This window comes from Lagenorhynchus albirostris, chromosome 4, assembly GCF_949774975.1.
Source record: "Lagenorhynchus albirostris chromosome 4, mLagAlb1.1, whole genome shotgun sequence".
Classification (NCBI taxonomy): Eukaryota; Metazoa; Chordata; class Mammalia; order Artiodactyla; family Delphinidae; genus Lagenorhynchus; species Lagenorhynchus albirostris.
Window position 1 is genome coordinate 114,900,431 of NC_083098.1, and position 20,640 is coordinate 114,921,070.

Sequence of the window (20,640 nt, forward strand, 5' to 3'; positions counted from 1 at the left end):
GCCAGTTGAAAGACATTCTGAGAGTGAGTGATGATTAATTTTGTTTATTTACCACCACATATAGCAAAGATACGTGGATTGAGGTTTCCTGGCTGTTTGGTTATGTTTCATTGGCTTACATCATAGGATGTGTTATAGTTAAAACTTTTATGACATATAGATTAATTGAAGTACAAATGTGAAGGAAAGGTCCTTAATTTATAGTCCATGAATTCTGCAGCATTTATTTGGATCAAAAATGTTTACATTTACTTTGGAATATGCATTACCTTGGCCAATAGATAAGTTTACAATTCAATTTTTATCCTTTGTTAGAATTCAGTGTATGCACAGAGAACCACAATACCGAATTTTGGGGGTCAGTCAGTGAAACACTTGTTTGCTATGTTGTCAGCGAACCATTGATTAAATATGGGTGTTTTTCCCCCAGCACGTTAACCTTTATTAGATACTCATAGTTTATGTTTTGATACTCTTTCTACAGTTGTCAGATCTATCGGTGTGTATATTAATAGATCTATCTCTCCATTGTATATTATATTACAAACTCTCTGGGTCAGATGCTTTAAATGTAATTAGAAATTTGATTTCATACCAGTTTCTGTAGATAGGAATGGTTTAAGAAAAAAATTTAGATGTATTTCTCTTCGTCCTTTCCTTTCTTTGTCACTTCCTTTATGTGTAACCAACACATATCCCATTCCTTCTTCTCTTAAATCAGTGGTGAACCTAAGAGTGATACCCAGAAATTCTTCATTAAAAAAGATGGTCTCTAAGGTTCCTTCCAGCTCTAAGTATGTTGGTCAGAGAAGGCATAGCATGATGTAATGGAAAACCTGTGAGCTTTGGAGTCAGACCTGGATTCAGAGTTCATCTGGAATGTTTGCTGGCTAGGTGATCTTGTCATGTTATTACAAGAGATAATAAGAGCTATTTAAAGTATTAAAAAAATTTTTTAAAGAATTAAATGATTAAATCAAGAAAAAATCTATGTAAAGATTTTGACATCTAGCAGACACTGCATACATGCTAGTCCCCTGTGGTGTTGTAATTCCAGAAGATAGTAGGACCAATGAGATGAATAAAATGAGAGGAAGTATACAATAGTCCGCCCATATCTATGCTTTTGCTTTCCTCTGTTTCAGTTACCTTTGGTCTGTCATGGTCCGAAAATATTAAATGGAAAATTCCAAAAAGAAACAATTCATAAGTTTGAAATTGTACACTCTCCTCCAACCAGCCCGGGACATGAATCATCCCTTTGTCCAGGGTTTCCATGCTGTATACCCTCTCCCCCTGCCAGCCACCACCCACACCCCCAGCATAGGAACAAGCATAGTATAGTTGATTGACCCTTGAACTACATGGGTTTGAACTGCATGGGTCCACTTGTTTTTTTCAGTAAATATATACTACAGTACTACATGAGCTCTGGTTGGTTGAATCCACAGGTGCAGAACCATGGATAAGGAGGGCCAACTCTAAAGTTTTACTCAGATTTTTGGCTGCGTGGGGTGGGGGATTTGGGGGAGAGGTCAAAGCCCCTAAACTCCGCATTGGTTAAGGGTTAACAGTATTTATAGAGTTCGGTACTATCCCTGGTTTCAGGCATCCACTGGGGGTCTTAGAACATATCCCCTGTGGCTAAGGGGAGACTACTGTATTTGCATAGAGTAGTTAGCTAGGCTGGAAGACTCCAAACTGTCTGAGTTGGGGTCCTTAATTTGTTGTGTCACCTGGAACAAGTTACTTGACCTCTCTGGGCTTCAATTTCCTCATCTTAAAACAGTACCTACTTTAAGATATTTGTACATCCATGTTCATAGCAGCAGTGTTCGCAATAGCTGAGGTGGAAGCAACCCAAATGTCCATGGATGGATGAATAGGTAAACAAAATGTGGTACATATATATACAGTTGTCCCTTGGTATCCATGGGGGATTGGTTTCAGGACCCCCTCATATACCAAAGTCCGAGAATGCTCAAGTCCTTTATAAAAAATGGCATAGCATCTGCATATAACCTACACACATTCTTTCATATATTGATACCTTAAGTAATCTCTAGATTACTTATAATACCTAATAGAATGTAAATGTTATGTAAATAGTTGTAGGTACAATGTAAATGCTATGTAAATAGTGGCTGGTGCGTGGCAAATTGAAGTTTTGCGTTTGGGGAACTTTCCAGAATTTTTTTTTAATATCTTCAGTTCGAGTTGACTGATCTGCAGATGTGAGACCTGCAGATATGAAGGGATGAGTGTATACAATGGAATATTATTAAGAAGTCCTATCAAATGCTACAACATGGATGAGACTTGAGGACATTATACCAAATGAAATAAGCCAGTCACAAAAAGCCAAATACTGTATGATTCCATTATATGAAGTATCTAAGGTGGTCACATGCATAGAAACAGAAAGTAGAATAGTGGTTACCAGGGGCTGGAGGGAGGGAGGGAGAAAAGGGAAGTTGTTGTTCAATGGGTATAGAGTTTCAGTTTTGCAAGATGAAAAAATTCTGAAGGTCTGTTTCACAATGATGTGAATATACTTAACACTATTGGGCTGTTCACTTACAATGGTTAAGATGGTAAATTTTATGTTCTCTGTTTTTTTACCATAATAAAATAGGTAGAAAAAATAAATAAATATATATAGTACCTACTTCATAAGGTTGTGCATTAGACAAGTAAATCCATGTAAAGCAGTTAGAATAAGCACTTAGCATTACTCAGGAATGTTAAATCTATATTATTATTATTAGCATTATTATCAGTGTCACTCCATGCTTCAGGAACGTGCTTTCTGCTGTTTGCTGCTGTGCTTCTTGCTCCTTTGCTTTTGGAATTCCTTTCTATCCTACAAGGCCCTCCTCAAACACCACCTCCTCCAGTTCACCATCCCTGATTTTTCCCCATCTGAATATCCCACTCCCTCCTTTGGTGTTTCTATTTGTACTTTTTTAATTGCACTTAATGCATTCTGTCTTGTATAATACAGGTTTGGGTACTACTTGGATGCTGTTGATGTGTAGTGTTTTATTCTTCTTTGTATCCCCTGTGAGTCACACGTTAGCACATGAAATAACGAGAACTTTGTGAGTTGCCTAAACCTATGCAATTTGCACTTGAGTTAATTAATGTATTACGTGATTTGGATTAAGTTGTCACTGTTGACAGAGCATCAGAAAGGGATCATAGTTTTGACCTTTGTATTCCAAGCCACTACCATAATACTGATATATAGGAAATGCCCAGTGATTGCTGAGTGAATTAATGAATGAACCGATTAATGAATCAATGAATTGTGCCGTTTCTAGAACTATTAATAATTATAGACCTTTAATGATCAATAAGAAAGAATAACAAATTCCTCAACAAAATCACTCAACTTCATGTTGCTGCAGAAGCTCTCCACGCCACTTGTCTCATGATTTTTTTGTGTGTGTATTTATTTTACTAAGGATTGAAATAAGATACAAAGATGGAAATGGTTGATGTGAATCTTAAGGCTTAATATCTATAGGTTTTCATCTGCATTCATTTTCTATTTCTGCTGTAGCAAATTACCACAAATTTGGCAGCTTAAAAATAACATATATTATCTCAACATATAACAAATGTTATCTTAAAATAACGTATATTATTTCTGTAGGTCAGAAATCCAGGTGGACTCAACTAGTTTGTCTGCACCAGGTGTCATTAGGTCAAAATCAGCTGTTGACTTGGTTCGGCTCTTATCTGAAGTCTCTGAGGGAGTGGTCCCAGGAGTGTTCAAGTTGTTGGTAGAATTCAGCTCCACACAGTTATAAGACTAAGGTTCCTGTTCCCTTGCTGAGTCAGACGGGAGTCGTTCTCAGGTTCTACAGCTACCCACACTCCCTGTCTCATGGCCTCCTTCACCATGAAAGCCAGCAATGGTGGGTCAAGTCCTTCTCTCTGACTTTTCTTTCTATTTCATCTCTTGTTTCCTGCCTGAGAAAGTTTTGTTTTTTTTTTTAAGAAGATGTTGGGGGTAGGAGTTTATTAATTTATTTATTTATTTTTGCTGTGTTGGGTCTTCGTTTCTGTGCGAGGGCTTTCTCTAGTTGTGGCAAGTGGGGGCCACTCTTCATGGCGGTGCACGGGCCTCTCACTATCGCCTCTCTTGTTGCGGAGCACAGGCTCCAGACGTGCAGGCTCAGTAGTTGTGGCTCACGGGCCTAGTTGCTCCACGGCATGTGAGATCCTCCCAGACCAGGGCTCGAACCCGTGTCCCCTGCATTAGCAGGCAGATTCTCAACCACTGGGCCACCAGGGAAGCCCAAAAGTTCTTTACTTTTAAGGCCTCACATAATTAGATTGAGCCCACCCATGTAATCCAAAATAATCTTGTTATTTTAAGGTCTTTAATCTTAATTACATCTGCAAAAATTTCTTGCCATGTTGACGGATTCCAGGTATTAGGATGTGAACATCTTTAGGAGATCATTCTGCCTACCATACCATCCCTGTCTCTTTTTTTTGCAATTTATTTGTTTACATAACCATGTCATTTGTCCTTTAGAGTTTCCCGCAGTGTGGATTTTGCTGATTTCATCCCCCTGGTTTTGTTTCACGTACTACCCTGTTCCCTGTATTGCCTAGAGATTGCTACTTAGGTCTAGATTGTAGAGACATAATCAGATCCAGGTTCACTTTTGGGATAAGACTACATCACAGGTGGTGGTGTGTTCTATCAGTAGGCCCATGTCTGGTTGTCTCTTGTATAATGTGAGCAGCGTTCATGGTCATTGCCCCAGCTCATTATTTCAATAAGGATTGCAAATTGCTGACAGTCTTCTATTTTAATATTCTGCCTCATTTACTTTCCTTTATCAACTATTTGGTTACACTGAGGTACAGTTCACATAGGAAAGGCCAGAGAAAACTTTATTATTTTTCTGTATTTTCCAGTTTTCAAAGTGAATTGGTTATATGCCAGATGTGACCAGTTAGGCTTTTTTTTTTGGTATAATTATTATTGACTCGCCAATTTAATATTTGAAATACTTCAGTCCACTGATGTTACAGTTCTCATTGATGCTTAGATATTCCCATTGGCTCCTGAGTGTTTTTGACAAGGCTTCAATGGTATCTGATAGCATCCATGCTTTCAGTATAACAAGACGTTCCAGCTCATCTTGTATATTTCCTGCCTCATGTCTGACATCAGCTATGTCTCCATGGAGCTCAAAATTCTTTTAAGAGCAGATGCTATTATTTACCACAGTGTAGGTACTCGGGATGGTCATTGCTACTGGTTTGGTCTTTGTTTCTAGGCTTTTCAGTCATCTGAACTAGGCAATACCTTTTATTTATTTATTTATTTATTTATTAAACAAAATCTTCATGGGTTCGTACTGATACTTCCAACTTAAATTCAGCACTGTGGGATTTTAACCTAACCTCACTTGTCTATCTCTTATATTTTCTTCTATGCTATAAAAAATTCTGTTTCCTAATGACATAGCATGTTTCTTGTTTTATCCCATAATATGCACATTAGAGTTCTAAAACAACAAACAGTAACAATGATTACTGAAAATAGTTTTGAGAATTTTTAAATGTTATTTTTTATGCAATAGCATCTTCCATAGCCATGTATATTCTTCATTCCTTTTTATAGCTGCAGAGTACTCCATTACATTTATTCTACCAGTGCTCTGTCAGTGGGAAATTGGCTTGTTTCCATTTTGTTGTTATTTCAAATATTACTTCAGTGAATAAATCTTTTTATATGTTTGTCAGTGTGTCCACTGGATAGATTTTATTACAAGTTAAAGCACGAATTACACATAATTTTGCTGAATATTACTAAGTTCTTCCTCCAAAGGGTTGTGACATTTTTGTATTCCCACCAGCAATATATGATGGTATCTGTTTCCTTACAGTCTGGCTGATAGACTGTTATCAAATTTTAGGATTTTTGCCACAGTAATAGGTGATCATTAGATAATTATCTTAGTATAATTTCAATAATTATTTCTCTTATTTTGAACAGTATTGAACAACTTTGGTTTATGGCCTATTTGCATACTATTGTTCATGAACTGTCCAAATCTTTTGCCCATTTTACTATGAGATTATTAGGCTTTTCCTTTATATTTAAAAGCTTGTTATATATTAAGTATATTAACCTTTTGTGCTATAAATTGCAAATCTTTTTCTCTCTTTATCATTTGTCTTTTTACATATAATTTTTGGGTTTTGTCATTTGAAAGGTTTTTTTTTTTTTCATTTTTACTTTGATGTACTTATTAACCTTACCCCTTATTATATGTGGACTTTCAGACATAGTTAGGAAATTATTTCCCACTCCCCTAGGTTATGGAGAAATTTACTCATGTCTTTTTATCTGTTAGATCTCTAACCCATTTGAAATTTATGTGTGGTGAGAGGAAAGGATCTAATTTTATTTTTTATAGAGCTATCAGGTTAACCCAACGTCACTTATTAAAAAGTCCATCTTGTCCCCAGTGGTTTGAAGTGCCACCTTTGTTGCATGTTAAATTTTTGTATTCATATGGTTCCATTGATCTATATCATTATTTGCCTGTTTTTTGTTTGTTTTTCGGTATGCGGGCCTCTCACTGTTGTGGCCTCTCCCGTTGCGGAGCACAGGCTCCGGACGCACAGGCTCAGCGGCCATGGCTCACGGGCCCAGCCGATCCGCGGCATGTGGGATCCTCCCGGACCGGGGCACGCGGACTCTCAACCACTGCGCCACCAGGGAAGCCCTTGATTTTTTTTTTTTTTTTGCGGTACGCGGGCCTCTCACTGTTGTGGCCTCTCCCGTTGCGGAGCACAGGCTCCGGACGCGCAGGCTCAGCGGCCATGGCTCACGGGTCCAGCCGATCCGCAGCATGTGGGATCTTCCCGGACCGGGGCACGAACCCGTGTCCCCTGCATCGGCAGGCGGACTCTCAACCATTGGGCCACCAGGGAAGCCCTATTTGCCTGTTTTTTTCTGACCTGCGTTTGATGGCATGGAAATTAGGAGCAAGTGATGCAATAAAACCTTTTAGACCTAATAAAATCCATCATGTAAATAGTTCTTAGAATTAGTTGTTTTGTTTAAGTGAGGGAAATAAACTCACTCTTTAGCATGTAGCAAAAGGAATGTGAACCTAAGTAAAGGGAGATTTATAAAAATAAATTGTCGAAACTTTTCTTTAAGAGAGTTTCATGGGGAAGCAGCCTGATGTGATTAACACTGAGGTCAGGTTCTGGGTCAGGATCCCACCCTTCAGGAGCTGCTATGTTGTGAGCATATTCTTCATTTCCCCGAGCTTTAGTTTCCTCGCTTCTCAGATGGAGATAAAAAAATCTTTCAGGGTTGTGGTGAGCACAGAAGGATCTGCGCACCGTCACCCAGCATAGCTGCCAACACGTAAAGGGCACTAGGTGAGTGTTGGATCTCTTCTCTCTCCCTCCAGGGAAAAATGCATCTATAATTTTCACTATGAGGTTTTCTCCCGCTACTCACGAAAATAAGAACTAGACCGATTTTTACCCTGCAAAGCTGGTTAAATAAAGGGGCAGATGAGAAACCAAGATTCTTTAATTCTCCAGTAGTTGGTGCTGCCTTCACTGGACGGCAGCCTGCCTAGGCTCTTTTTTCATGGTGGGGCAGGAGGGGAGGTTGACAGCAACCATAGGGATTGTTGACTTCTATGGAGGTGATGGACGCCTGGTAGGAGGGGAGAATTCAGGAACAGGGTTGCGAGCAGAGAGCTTGCTTTCCTCTTCTCAGTACAACTTTGTTTTTGGTTTTCCAGTTCAAATGGGGAATCTGACTTATACTTAACATCCAGAAATTTCCAGAAAATCTCTTTGTCTTTACCCTAAAAGTGCCTCCTTACCCTGAAGTTGAGAGATTTGTGTCTAAAAGAACAATTATTATCCAATACAATTTGCCTCTGTTCAGAATGAAATGGAGATCTGAGCATTTTTCTGACAAAATGCTTCATCTTTCAAGATCCCTACATCTGATTTTCTTTCAGGGTTCTAGTTTTCCTTATTTAGCCTAATAATTTTCACAATTGTCTACTTTAGATTGTAAAACAGTATAGATATATTTAAGGGATTTGTTCCAAAAACATGTTTTAAAATCATTTTAAAGTTATTTTTCTTTTCATGAATTATTGATGTGCTAATCATGACTTCAATCCGTAATGTTTTTCCTTTTTAAGTAAAGCCATTAAAAATATTTCATACAGTTCATCATTCAATGTTAAGAATTGTAATTATATGAATATGAACAGGTGCTACATAAATATGATTTGATCAGTTTTAGACAACACTGATTAGAGTCTATTCAGACAGCATTTGAAATACTGTTTTCACATACACTTCTATTAAATCTTTGCAACAGCATTGTCAGTATTATTAACCATAGTTTATGGTTGAGGAGACTGAGGCCCAAAGAAGTTCAATTTTAAGCAGCCCAGGATCACACAGCCAATTGCAGTTCTGGACTAGAAATTCTGATTCCAATGTAGAGTTCTTTCCGCAATGCTACAGCTGAACTGAATTTTCAATCAGCAAGAGCATTAGTTTAGACATGCATACATATTGAATTCTCCGTATTTAACATGACATCAGATTTTCCATTGAATGAATCCTGTGCTTCATTACAAATGTTCCATTTGTAATCTTGCAACCTCTTGCTTAATTTTCTTAATTAATATGAATAGCTAATTAGTCCTTTGGTATGTCCAAATGAGAACTATTTAAACTACTATGAAATAATATTCTGGTAACTTGAAACCTCTTAAGGAACAGTCCTCACAAAAGTTTTTTTTTTTTTTTTTTAATGGCACAAAGTAGCACTCTTAGTTAAAAAAGAACTTAGTGCTGAGGTCTGGTTTTGTTTTCCAGGTGGCGTTGCATGCTTGTGGAGTGGCAACAGACATGGTGATTGAGCAGTGCATCAAAACACGGGCTTCCTTTGTCACGTGCCCTTGCTGTTATGGTTTCATTCAGAACACTTCAAAGTTTAATTTTCCAAAAAGGTGAAATCTTGTATTCTGCCAAAGGCACCAATATGAGTATTAAATTGGTACACAAAACTCATTTGGTATAAAGTTGCAAGGAGGTTTCAGTTTTGAGCTCATTTCCTTTTCCACAATGGCAAGTATTGTTTATAAGCTGTATAAGGAAGAGAGGATCTCCTCCATGTCTGCCCTTGATTTTTTTCTCCTAAATCCAGCTCTTGCTGAAATTTAGAAGCGAGTGTATCCAGGAGTCAGCTGACTGGAAGTCTGCCAGCTTCAGCACTTCTCTGTGTACTTCTAAATGGAAATCATCACCTGTGAGAGGCAGTAGAGTGTAGTGGTTAAGTGCTTAGGACCTGGAAGTATTCCACCTGGATGCAAGTATTGACTTCTCATGCTTTTTTTTTTTTTTTTGCGGTACGCGGGCCTCTTACTGTTGTGGCCTCTCCCGCTGCGGAGCACAGGCTCCGGACGCGCAGGCTCAGCGGCCATGGCTCACGGACCCAGCCACTCCGCGGCATGTGGGATCTTCCCGGACCGGGGTACGAACCCGTGTCCCCTGCATCGGCAGGCAGACTCTCAACCACTGCGCTACCAGGGAAGTCCAGCTCCTCATGCTTTTGTAAATTGTTTCACCTCAGGCAACCTACTCAAACTCTTTTTGCCTACATTTGCTCTTCTACAAAAGGGGGATTATAATAGTAACTACCTCAAGGTTTTTATGAGAATTGAATGATATATATGTTAATCACTTAGAAGTGGCACAGAGTAAGCACTCCATAAATGTGAGCTGTTGCTAACTAGTAACAGTAGTAGTAACAGTAGTAGTAACAGTAGTAGTAACAGTAGTAGTTTTAAATTCTGCCCGCGAGTGGTGGTGGTTAACCTGCAAGCTCAATGGCCATTTTTACAGTCCTCCTTATCCCACATAGAAAAGGGAGACATTTTAATTCTCACCACTTTAACTAAACCTAGTGGAGGGCCATTCTTGGTGTTTATGACATTTCACTCTGACTTATAGTTACAGAGAATCCAGCTGATCATTTTAATTATAGGAGAGATTAAATATGCTAGTTTTGGAAAGTCTATCCTATCATGTATCAAAAAAGACTTCTTGATCATTTTCATCATTGCTTTTTAGAAACCTTCGAAATTTCCATTTGAATTTGTACTTAAGAGCTTCTAAGTAATTTAAAGTAAAAATAATAGCCTTCTTTTTCTTTATTTCATTATTTTGTTGTTTCCTATAATTTGCAACTGTTGAGAGAAGAACAAAGGATCTATGGAAAAGCAAAAAATAAAATATAATTTGAGGGTTATTCAATACTTGAAACTTTATTTTATTCTAAATCTATACAGATAAAATGTGTAGTTTAAACCCATCAAGAAATTTGTAAGTCTAGCACTATAAAGATTCTTAAGAATGATAATTTGAGTTGTTCAGCCTGCAATCTCACTTAACTGATTGTAAAGCCTCAATTTAGGGACTGTCAACTTTTTCACATCTCTGTACATTTACTGATATTTGCCCCCTTTGTCATTAGAGGACAACTCCCAGGTCACTAGCCCTTTGCCCTCATCACCCTAGGGCCAGGTGCCAGACAACTAAGGATAGCCCCTATGCTTCAGAACCTACTGACATTGTTCCAACCGGCCAGTCCTAAGCTTGATCACTCTGCCCTGCCATTCCTGGAATACGTAATAAAGGCTATTGACCGTGTTTTACCCCATTGTCTCTGCCTCCTGATCAACCTGGTGCTTCCCCATGTGACCCTGTATGACATGGCTTGCCCCCTCTTCTTGGGAACTCTGAATAACAAACTTTCTTTTCAGTGGCAGTCCTCTCCTGTTTTGTTGGCCTCACCGCACCTGAATAACAATAAAACCTACATTTTTAAAGTGCCTGAATCTGTGTGCACCCATGTGGGGAAGAGAAAAAAGTTATACTTCTCTAATAGTGTAAACAATCTTCGAAAGAAATTCTTTAAAATTCATTACATACCGATGGTATACTTTTGTCTTTTTATAAAGATATTTCAAACTGGCGTAGTTTTTAGTTCAGGACAGTATTATATACTCTTCAGATAAAATACATATTTTTGTTTATAATTTAATTTCAAGACTATTTCTACTCTTAATCTTTGGTATTTAAAATGAGTAATTCTTTTCTCTTTTCTATTTCAGTGAACAATTCAAGAAAACTTTATCATACAAGGTAACTTTAAAAAGATCTAGATGTTTTCCTCACATACTTTTCATTGCTTCTTTATTTTCCCTCTCAAATTTGTAATGGAGTATATAATCTATAGTTATACTTGAATTACTCATGAACATCTAATACGGATTTTTTTTTCTTGTTGGCAAATCAAGATTAATCTTCAAGTAGTTGACAAGATTTGTGAAAGGTCCGAGAGTTTACCCGACTCACCAGCTAACAAGTTAGCCTGCCACAGTTTCATGGATGCTGGTAGAAGATAGGAAACTCCTGAGTCAGAGACAAAGGATAGAATTGCTCACAGCAGTAGGAGTAGCCAGACTATCATCATTTTTACGCTGACTCTCTGAGGCCCAGTTCCCACAGGGCAGCACAAACAGGGCTAGCGGACACCTACATATATACAGTGAGTTGCATTATAGGGGAGGAAACCTGAGTTTAGGAAACTCAAATGTTTTACGATGTAGTCTTTAAGTAAGCATGCCTCCCCTTTTCTCTAGAGGGAGACACTGTATAGCTTCCAAGGCCGTTCACTATACAAATGTCTTTGAAAAGATAATCTGGAACAGAGGTGAATTTTTCTGTAAAAGGTAAGATAGTAAATAGTTTAGGCTTTGCTAGCCACTTGCAAATCTCCCACATACTCTACGTTGTCCTTGTCATTGTTTTTATTGGTTTACAACCCTTTAAAAATGTAAAATCCATTCTTAACTTTCAAGCCATACAAAAACAGTTCACAGGCTAGATTTGGGTTGCCAGCCCCTGGTCTGGAACAAAGACAGTGCCTCTGCTTATAAGATGTGAAGAAACACAAGAGACCCACAGAGAATTGTCTTCCAGCGGTAGTCAGAACATTACATAGTTTTGAGACCCACAGAGAATTGTCTTCCAGCGGTAGTCAGAACATTACATAGTTTTGAGTCACCAGTCTGAGCAAAAAATAAATAAACAAAAACCAAAAACTAGACCTTTGTTTTTAATCCGTACTTGAGTGATGCTAGGTAAAGCAAACTCTTAAGAGGATATATGGGAAAAACCTAGGGCAGTGAGGAGGTAGGCTGCCACAGCCTCACTGGCTGGGGAAAAAATGTAAACTTTCTAGAGTTGGGACACCCAGGCTCTTTCAGAGAGCATAAAACTCCCTGGTACCTCAGTTCATCTTTATCTCCTCTTTCTCCCACACCCCCAGAGCTGCTTGGCTACCCGCCCTTTGAGTGTCTTAGGTGTAAATGCTCTACAGAGAAGTCTTAATCTCTCGGATGCTATTGCAAGATGGTATCTCAGTATTTCTTAACCATGGTGGGTGGACTGGCAGGCAGAACTAAATGAACCTAGTGCCCGGATATCTTGAGAGTCACCTTGGAAGTATTTTTCTCCATAGTTCAATTTAGGCAGCAAGCCTTTACTGAGTACCTACTCTGTGCCTTCCCCTTTCAGAATTTAACTTCTGCTGGGGAGAACACATACACAAATAATTCCAATAAAATGTGATGAGACTTATCAGGACAAGGGAAGCAAACCTCATCTGAGGTTGTGATTGCCTTGACATTACCTTTACTTAAAGTGAACCTTAATTTACAAACATGAGGACAAAGAGCATGCTTTTCTTCAAATTATATAATTCTAAATTCTTCAGTCTCTTTATGCCAGTTCATGGGAGCTTAGTAAATCTTATTCATTTGAATCATTTTATTAGTATCCTACCCATTGCCACTAAATTTTATAGTGGCCATTAAAGAAGCTTTTTTTTTTTAGAGTTGAGACAAAAGTAACCCTTCTAAAAGAACCAACATCACACAATCACTTATTTAATAAGGTAATCAGAATAAACTTATTTAAAAGTTGAGACAAAAATAACCCTTCAAGAAGAACCAACACTGCAAATCACTTATTTAATAAGGTAATCATGATAACCTTTTTAAAAGATGTAGGCCTCAAATTGAATGTACAAAAGACCAAGGAGACAAATGATTGATCTGAGTTCAACACTGTTTGCTAAGCTGACAGGTGAGATCATTTACACACTTGGAAACTACAGCTGTTTTGAATGAACAGTTGTCACGGGAGCAGTGCAGCCATCTCAACTCTGAGTAATCACTCACCTTGGGCTACTTGCAGATAGATATAAGAGTGCAGTGCAGACTCATCACCTCTCTGTCCCTTTAAAGGCTTGTTCTTTTCATTAAATTAATCTTTCCTAAAATTGTTAAGCAGAAGCAATAATCTCCCTCCCATTCTCTCCAGTCCGCTTTACAGTCTGTCTTAAAGCACAAACAATGCACCTCCTGCAGCCTTCTGGAGTGGGAGGAGGGAGTGGGCCAGCCTTCTCTCCTCTGAAGGGATGGAGGGAATGGAAGGGTCCAGCCAAGCAGAAGAGGAGCCAGCACCCTGCTGGGGATGTGGGAGAACTGCAGGGGCCACAGTAGTGATCTTCTATAGTACTTCCTTTCCTTCTCGTAGTAGAGGCAAAGCCACTTAGAATGTCTTCTTGGAGCCATGTTCCTGAGACTCAAATTTTATTCAAAGGAAAATATAAGTGACTTTTAGGTCTTTTAGTTTAACACATTATAACCACAAAATTGTAAGCATATTTTGGCTAAAAGCAGCTGGGTAAAGAGCCCTGAGGCCCTTCCATGCATCTGTTCTTAAGAACTATATCTGAAGAACAGTCTACTTGAAGGGAGAAAAAGTTATTGAGTACCATTTTCTGAAAATGTGCTTCTTTCAAAAATACTATTTGTGCAGCACTTTATGCAATTAAACAATGTAGAGTTCCAGAAAAAGGAGTTCGTTTTTTGTTTTTTAATTTTGAAGCAGATTAAAATAAAGCTACAGTCCGTTGCTTTTTCTTTTAGGAACACATGATTCTATGCAGATTTGCAGATCAGACAGCTGTCCAGCTTCCACCCCAACGAAGGCTCATAGGTATGTGTTTTCACAGAGCAGCTGTTGAATAGATTACGTACAAGATGCCTAGGAATCAATGGACCAACTCTATACGGGAAAATGGGGAACCTCTATTTTGTCCATTTATCAACAAGGCACTAAAGTTTGTTTTTCCCAGAAAAAAAAAATCTGTCTTGAAAAGGGCTCTAACTATAACAATATTTTGTCCCATTTTTGTCAACATTAATACTTTCCAATGTATTTTCAGTGTTTGTACATTGAGTAGAATTATTATGTTAAATCTTATTGTTACAAACAAACTGAAGAATCTATCAAAAGCCATAGAAGAAAATATTAAAGATGGAAAAATCAGCTATGCATGCCAAAATTGATATATTACAAAATGTACAAATAAGGATGGTAATGTTTTCTTTTCAGAAAAAAGTATACTCGTATATTATTAATCATAGACCAATTTATTTGACATTTGTATTATTAAACATTACCTAACTTGGAAGAAAAATAGCATTTCAAGTTTAAGTAATGAATTTATCCAAGACTTTGCTTTAGAAAAAGTAATCACATTTGGAAGGATAATAGCAGCTAACAGCTATTGCACGTTTAAACTCTGAGCTAAATGTCCTCCACCCATGATCTCAATAAATTCTTATAGAAATAATTATGGAGTATGTGCTGTTGTTTATATTTTATGGATGGGAGAGCTTGCCCAGGATCCTTCAGCTGGTGGATGGTGAAGCCATACTGTAAACCCTAATTATTTGATTCCAAACATAAAGCTCCATTTTTGCAATGACCCCCAGTGATAGAGTCACATCACGGGAAGGTTAGGTTCCAAAATTAGGGCTTAACATGATTAAATAAAGTCAAAACTAATCTTAAAAATTATTCAGAAAAGCCCCGCATCGGAGACCATCATGATATAGCAGAAAACAGATTGCTGTTTCTTTGGCTCAGCACCAGGTGTAGTAATTAGCTTGCATTCAGGGACCATGTTGCATGAGAAATAGTTATCTTTAAACTGTAAACTCAAGGTCAGCATAGCAAGATAATCACAGTTGGAGAGGCATTTGAGACGTGAGTCTGAAGGAACAAGTGATTTCCTTCTTTTTCTACACCCTGGAGCATAAACATATGGAAGAAGCTTGCTCTTTCCTGCATGCAACCTCTTTCATTCTCTTTCCCTCTTCCTCCTCTTTTTCCCATTCCCAACATTTTGAGTAGTTGAATGCACAGTTGAATCTATATAGAGAGAGAGGTATAATTTACGTGTGTGTGTGTGTGTGTGTGTGTGTGTGTGTGTGTGTATCAAGTTACATTTGCTACAGCTCCACTAGAGTCAATGAAGGCATAATTGGTGTGATGGATGGGGGTGTATATGTTGATGTTTAGGCATCAAGCCAGAAGGGAGTGGCTGGGAGGGAAATTGCTAGAGTGGAGGAGGAGGACCATTTGGCAAGATCGCCGCATGAAGGGAGGGAAAGTCAGGTTCAAAGTCACAGACCCCATGAAATGTCTACATCTATTCTTTGAACCATACTTTTGTTCTGTGAACATTTTAGGAAGCTTCCCAGACCCCGAAAGGTAGACTACCAACAACTGACTTTCAGTTGTGAAGACACTTCTTCAACATGTAAAAACATGAGACTCTTCTATGTAATGCAAAAGGAAAAATTAACTGGACTGGGGTCAAAGCCAAGGGTAAATGAGCTGCAGTGTAAACCCAGAATGGGTACTGAAGGAATGTAGAGCATCCCATTCTGACAGAGAATGTTTCATTTTAAATTGAAAGGTAGGTGGGGTGGAGGGGGGAGCATTTACAGATGTCTTAAAGGAGGAACAGTATTTTAAGGAAAAAAAGAATGTCAGCCATGCAGCTGTTGATGAAGAGGGGGCCATTTAGCCTAAATAGAATCCTAGACATCTCTTTTTATATCGCTTCTATCGCAGTTCATCATTTTTGGCATGGGGCCTTTTAGGGGAAACGTACAACATATTTTTTTTATTTATTTATTTTTTGCGGTACGCGGGCCTCTCACAGTTGTGGCCTCTCCCATTGCGGAGCACAGGCTCCGGACGCACAGGCTCAGCGGCCATGGCTCACGGGCCTAGCCGCTCCGCGGCATGTGGGATCTTCCCGGACCGGGGCACGAACCCGCGTCCCCTGCATCGGCAGGCGGACTCTCAACCACGGCGCCAGCAGGGAAACCCATACAACATATTTTAAATCTGAATCTTTCGTTGTCAATTTCTTACCTACTGATTTCACCTTCCACTGTTTTTGTGGGAGGATTCATCTGTCTTCCACAGAAGAACTTTTCTATTTCAGTTACGTCTTTACTTTTAAAGCTGTTTTAGCTTAGCAATTTCTGCTGTCATTCAAATAAATCATTTTAAAATAATGTATAGGAATTATTGTAATTATTGAGGAAAAAATGGAACGAATGAAGTTCTGCATAGTCAGTAACCTTTTTCCAAGAAGATGAAAACGTTTATATATTGAATTTAAAGAAATTGAAAGTGTAAAAGTAAACCTTAGCTTTGAATATATTCAACCCCAAATCAGTTTTTTTTCCCTCAGCTACGTTGAATTAGAAGTTTGCATTTGCCAAAGGACACAAAATAACTGCTTTGCTTGCCAGTCAAGTTTCCTCTTTTGTTTTCCAAGATTAGAAAGAAAATTGAATTACCGCTATTTCATAAGGGTACAGGAGCTCTATTAAATTAAGATTATATTACACTCAACATTACACATCCACCTGAAATAATCAGCACACAGTTGAGAATTTTCTCAAATATTTTTCTGTTATTGTTGCATTGTCCTAAAAACTCCATGTGCAAAATGTAATATGTCTTTCAGGTATCCCTTTGTCTGGATGTTATTTTAGACATTCTTAAAGACAGATTTTTTTTTTTTTACAATATTGCAGATAATGTATTTTCATAGGGCATGAAGAGGAAAGGTGTTAAAATGGATTTTTAACCAAAGTGGGAAATGGAATCTGTAGTTTTTATTTGAGATTTATTTATAAATACATTTTAAAAGGTTAACATTCTTTAAATTACTAGCGGAAACAAATCTGTGAAATGTCCTATATTTGTAATTGTCTTCTGTCCATACTGAGCAAGAATTAAATTGAAAGAGACGGAACAGGACTTGGGGGCAAACATCATTTTGCATAGTACTCGTAGATTTTGTCATTGTAGAGAGTCCCTTAAACAAATTGAAGCTGCACTGTTAGCTGAAGGGTGTCTCATGTTACCATTTTACTGTATTTCAGGAAAACAGTGCATGTTCCTGGTGGATCTGGATCGAGCAAGAGCTGCAGAAGAACGTGGCTACTCCATTCAAGTGATGTCCATGGAGCCAGAGAGCTGCTCTCCCAAAAATAACATGATTGTGGGAGTCCCCATTTAGAATGAGATATTCCACGTTTGATGTTTTGCCATCCGTCTCTGTGATGAAAGCCCAGTGGCATTCAGGAGGGTCTTGGCATAACTAGGAAACAGCATTAGCCATCTTGAACCTATTGTGCTCAGGGAAGAACACAGCAGGAAAGTCTTGGAGGAAGGCTGCCTGCAAAGCATCACAAATGCTCTTGTAATTGTGATTAAAGGACTGCTGGTTTTCATAGTGAGAATCCCCTGAAGTCTCAGCTGCCAGCAGAGTGATACTCATGAGAGGAGTTTCCATTACTGGAATAATGATTTCTTTCTCAGTTCACAGCTTTTCTGATCTTGCCAGTGTGGGGTTCAGTTCAAAAGAATGTACTTGCAGCCTTAAAACCATTTAGAGATTCAAGTGGAGACCAAAACTAGACTCAGTGGGGTTTGTTTGTTTGTTTGTTTTTTATATTTTTAACAATTGTAGTTTTTAAATAATTTTTTCAAAAATCTAGTCAGATAGTTACAGTGTGCTTATATTTTTAAGCCGGGGTGAGTTGGACTTATATATCATTTCATATACTCCTTTTAAACATATTTCTCATAAATTACCAAATAAGATCATTGCTGGTTCAAACATTTTATATGAAGATTTTAAATAATTTCAGTAAATTTCCCATTACAGGAACATGTAATTTGGACTTAAATTCTAACTAATCAGTAAATACATTGATTTATTAACTCTAGTCAATAAATAATTGTTACAGATCCATTATTTTCAAGATCCTGACCTAGATTCATCTAAGAATACAAAGATGAGTTGCAACAGACACAGTGCCTTGCCTGTAGAAGTAAATCATGTACAAGAGAAAGGTTCATGGATTAGTTAAGTTCTTTACATCATAATATAATGTATGGTCACAGGATTTGTTTTTCAGATACCAATCTTTTTTTTTTTTTTTTTTGGTAAAACGTACTGAGTGTAAATCGCAGGTGGAAGGAGTTGAGTATGGAAGCTTATTTGAGTAGTTCTCTCCACCCAAATTGTCCTTATTCCACCAGCCAAAGTTTTTAAAACCAGATGGCAGGTCTTTTCTCACATGCTGCTAATTATTTTTTACATGTCCTGGGTTATTCCACTTGAGCTGAGATTTATTTCATCGATTTTGATGTTTTCAACTCCCCGTATGACACATATCATGAGGAGAAAGGGCTTTAATAAATAACTCTTTCGTCACTGTGGATTAAAATACAGGAATAATTTATAAAGGGTATGGGGGTTTGAACTCTTGCTTTCTGGGATAAAATTAAAAGAATTAACCATCAGCCCTGAGTATCTTAGTCATTTGCACGTATAAACACACCATGCTCTTTTATCCAGGGCTTTTTCAATTGAGGAAAAATTTACAGCCAATAAAATAGCAGATTTTTTTTTTTTTTTTCATTTGCGGTACGTGGGCCTCTCACTGTTGTGGCCTCTCCCGTTGCGGAGCAACAGGCTCCGGACGCGCAGGCTCAGCGGCCATGGCTCACGGGCCCCGCCGCTCCGCGGCATGTGGGATCTTCCCGGACCGGTGCACGAACCCATGTCCCCTGCATCGGCAGGCGGACTCTCAACCACTGCGCCACCAGGGAAACCCAAAATAGCAGATTTTAAGTGTTCAGTTTGAGAAGTTTTGACAACCATATATACTCATGCAAGCACCACCAGAAATAAGATATAGAATATTTCTGTCAGTCTAGAAAATTCTCTCATGTGCTTTCAGTTCAATTTCCCCCACCCCAAAGGCAACCACTCTCTGATTTCTATCACCCTACATTTGTTTTGCCTATTTTTATCCTTCACATAAATGAAGTCATTTAGTATGTAGTCTTTTGTGTCGGGCTTCTTTTGCTCAACATGGTATTTTTTGAGAAATATCCACTTCATTGTTTGTATCAATGCTTTCTTCTTATTCTTAAGTAGTATTTCATTATATCAAAATCTGTTTATCCATTCTCCTACTGGTATTTATTTGGATTGTTTTCACTTTGAGGATATTGAGAATAAGGTCTATGAATGTGCTTGTACAAGTCTTTTTGTAGACATATATTTTCATTTCTCTTGGATAAATACCCAGTAGTAGAATTGCTGGGTCATTGAAGAAATGAATGTCAGTTGCCAAACAGTTTTCCAAAGTTGTTGTACCATTTTATATTCCCACCAGCAATGTATAAAGGGTCTAGTTCTCTACATCCTCACCAACATTTGATGTTGTCAGTTTTTTAAATTTTTACCATTCTGGTGGATGTGAAATGGTATCTCATTGTGGTTTTAATTTTTATTTCTCTGATAACTAGTATGTTAAGCATCATTTATAAAGTGTCTACTAAAGTCTTTTGCTCATTTTTAAAATTAGGTAATTTGGGGTATTTTTTATTGTTGATTATATATTCTGGATATGAGTCAATTGTCATATAAATGTATTGAGACTATTTTTCCCAGTCTGTGGCTTGCTTACTCATTTTTATAATGAATGTTTCAATTTTTAATAAGCCTAATTTATATTTGTCTTTTATGCTTAATATTTTCTGTGTCCTCTCTAATAAATCTTTACCTACCCTAAGATTATAAAAATTCTTCCTATGTTCTTATAGAAACGTTATGGTTCTAGCTTTTTACATTTAGGTCTATGATTCATCTCAAATCAATATTCACTCATAGAGGTAAGTTTTGAGGAATATACAGTTGTTTCAGTGCCATTTGTTTAAAAACTTTCCTCATTGAATTGACTTTCAACTGAATTCTCAGTTGAAGAACGATAGATGTATATGTATGAGTCTATTTCTGAATTCTCTGGTCTGTTCCATTCATCTGTTTGATTATTGGAGCTTTATAGTAAGTCTTGAAATTAGGTAGTTTGTCTTCCAATTTCACTTTTTATTTTGCAGATTATTTTGGCTGTTCTAAATCCATTGTTTTCCCATATAAATTTTTTAATTGGCTTGTCAGTTTCTTTTAAAAACAAAAAGGCTGCTGAGATTTTCGGTATTGCCTGGAATCTTTAGATCAGTTTAGGAAAATGGACACATTAACAATATTGAGTCTAACAATCCATGAACATAATGTACCTTTCC

The 20,640-nt window shown here is 37.8% G+C and overlaps 1 protein-coding gene across 1 annotated transcript in view; it reads left to right on the top strand.

Annotated features, from left to right (window-relative positions):
- GSTCD (glutathione S-transferase C-terminal domain containing) overlaps positions 1-20,096 on the top strand; it is a 133,869-nt gene extending 113,773 nt beyond the window's left edge. Inside the window, exons 9-12 of the mRNA XM_060148555.1 lie at positions 8,905-9,038; positions 11,205-11,235; positions 14,091-14,160; positions 17,421-20,096. Coding sequence (XP_060004538.1) covers positions 8,905-9,038; positions 11,205-11,235; positions 14,091-14,160; positions 17,421-17,557 — 372 coding nt within the window. The 3' untranslated portion in view covers positions 17,558-20,096. The remainder of the gene's footprint in view (positions 1-8,904; positions 9,039-11,204; positions 11,236-14,090; positions 14,161-17,420) is intronic.
- The last annotated feature ends 544 nt before the right edge of the window (positions 20,097-20,640 follow it).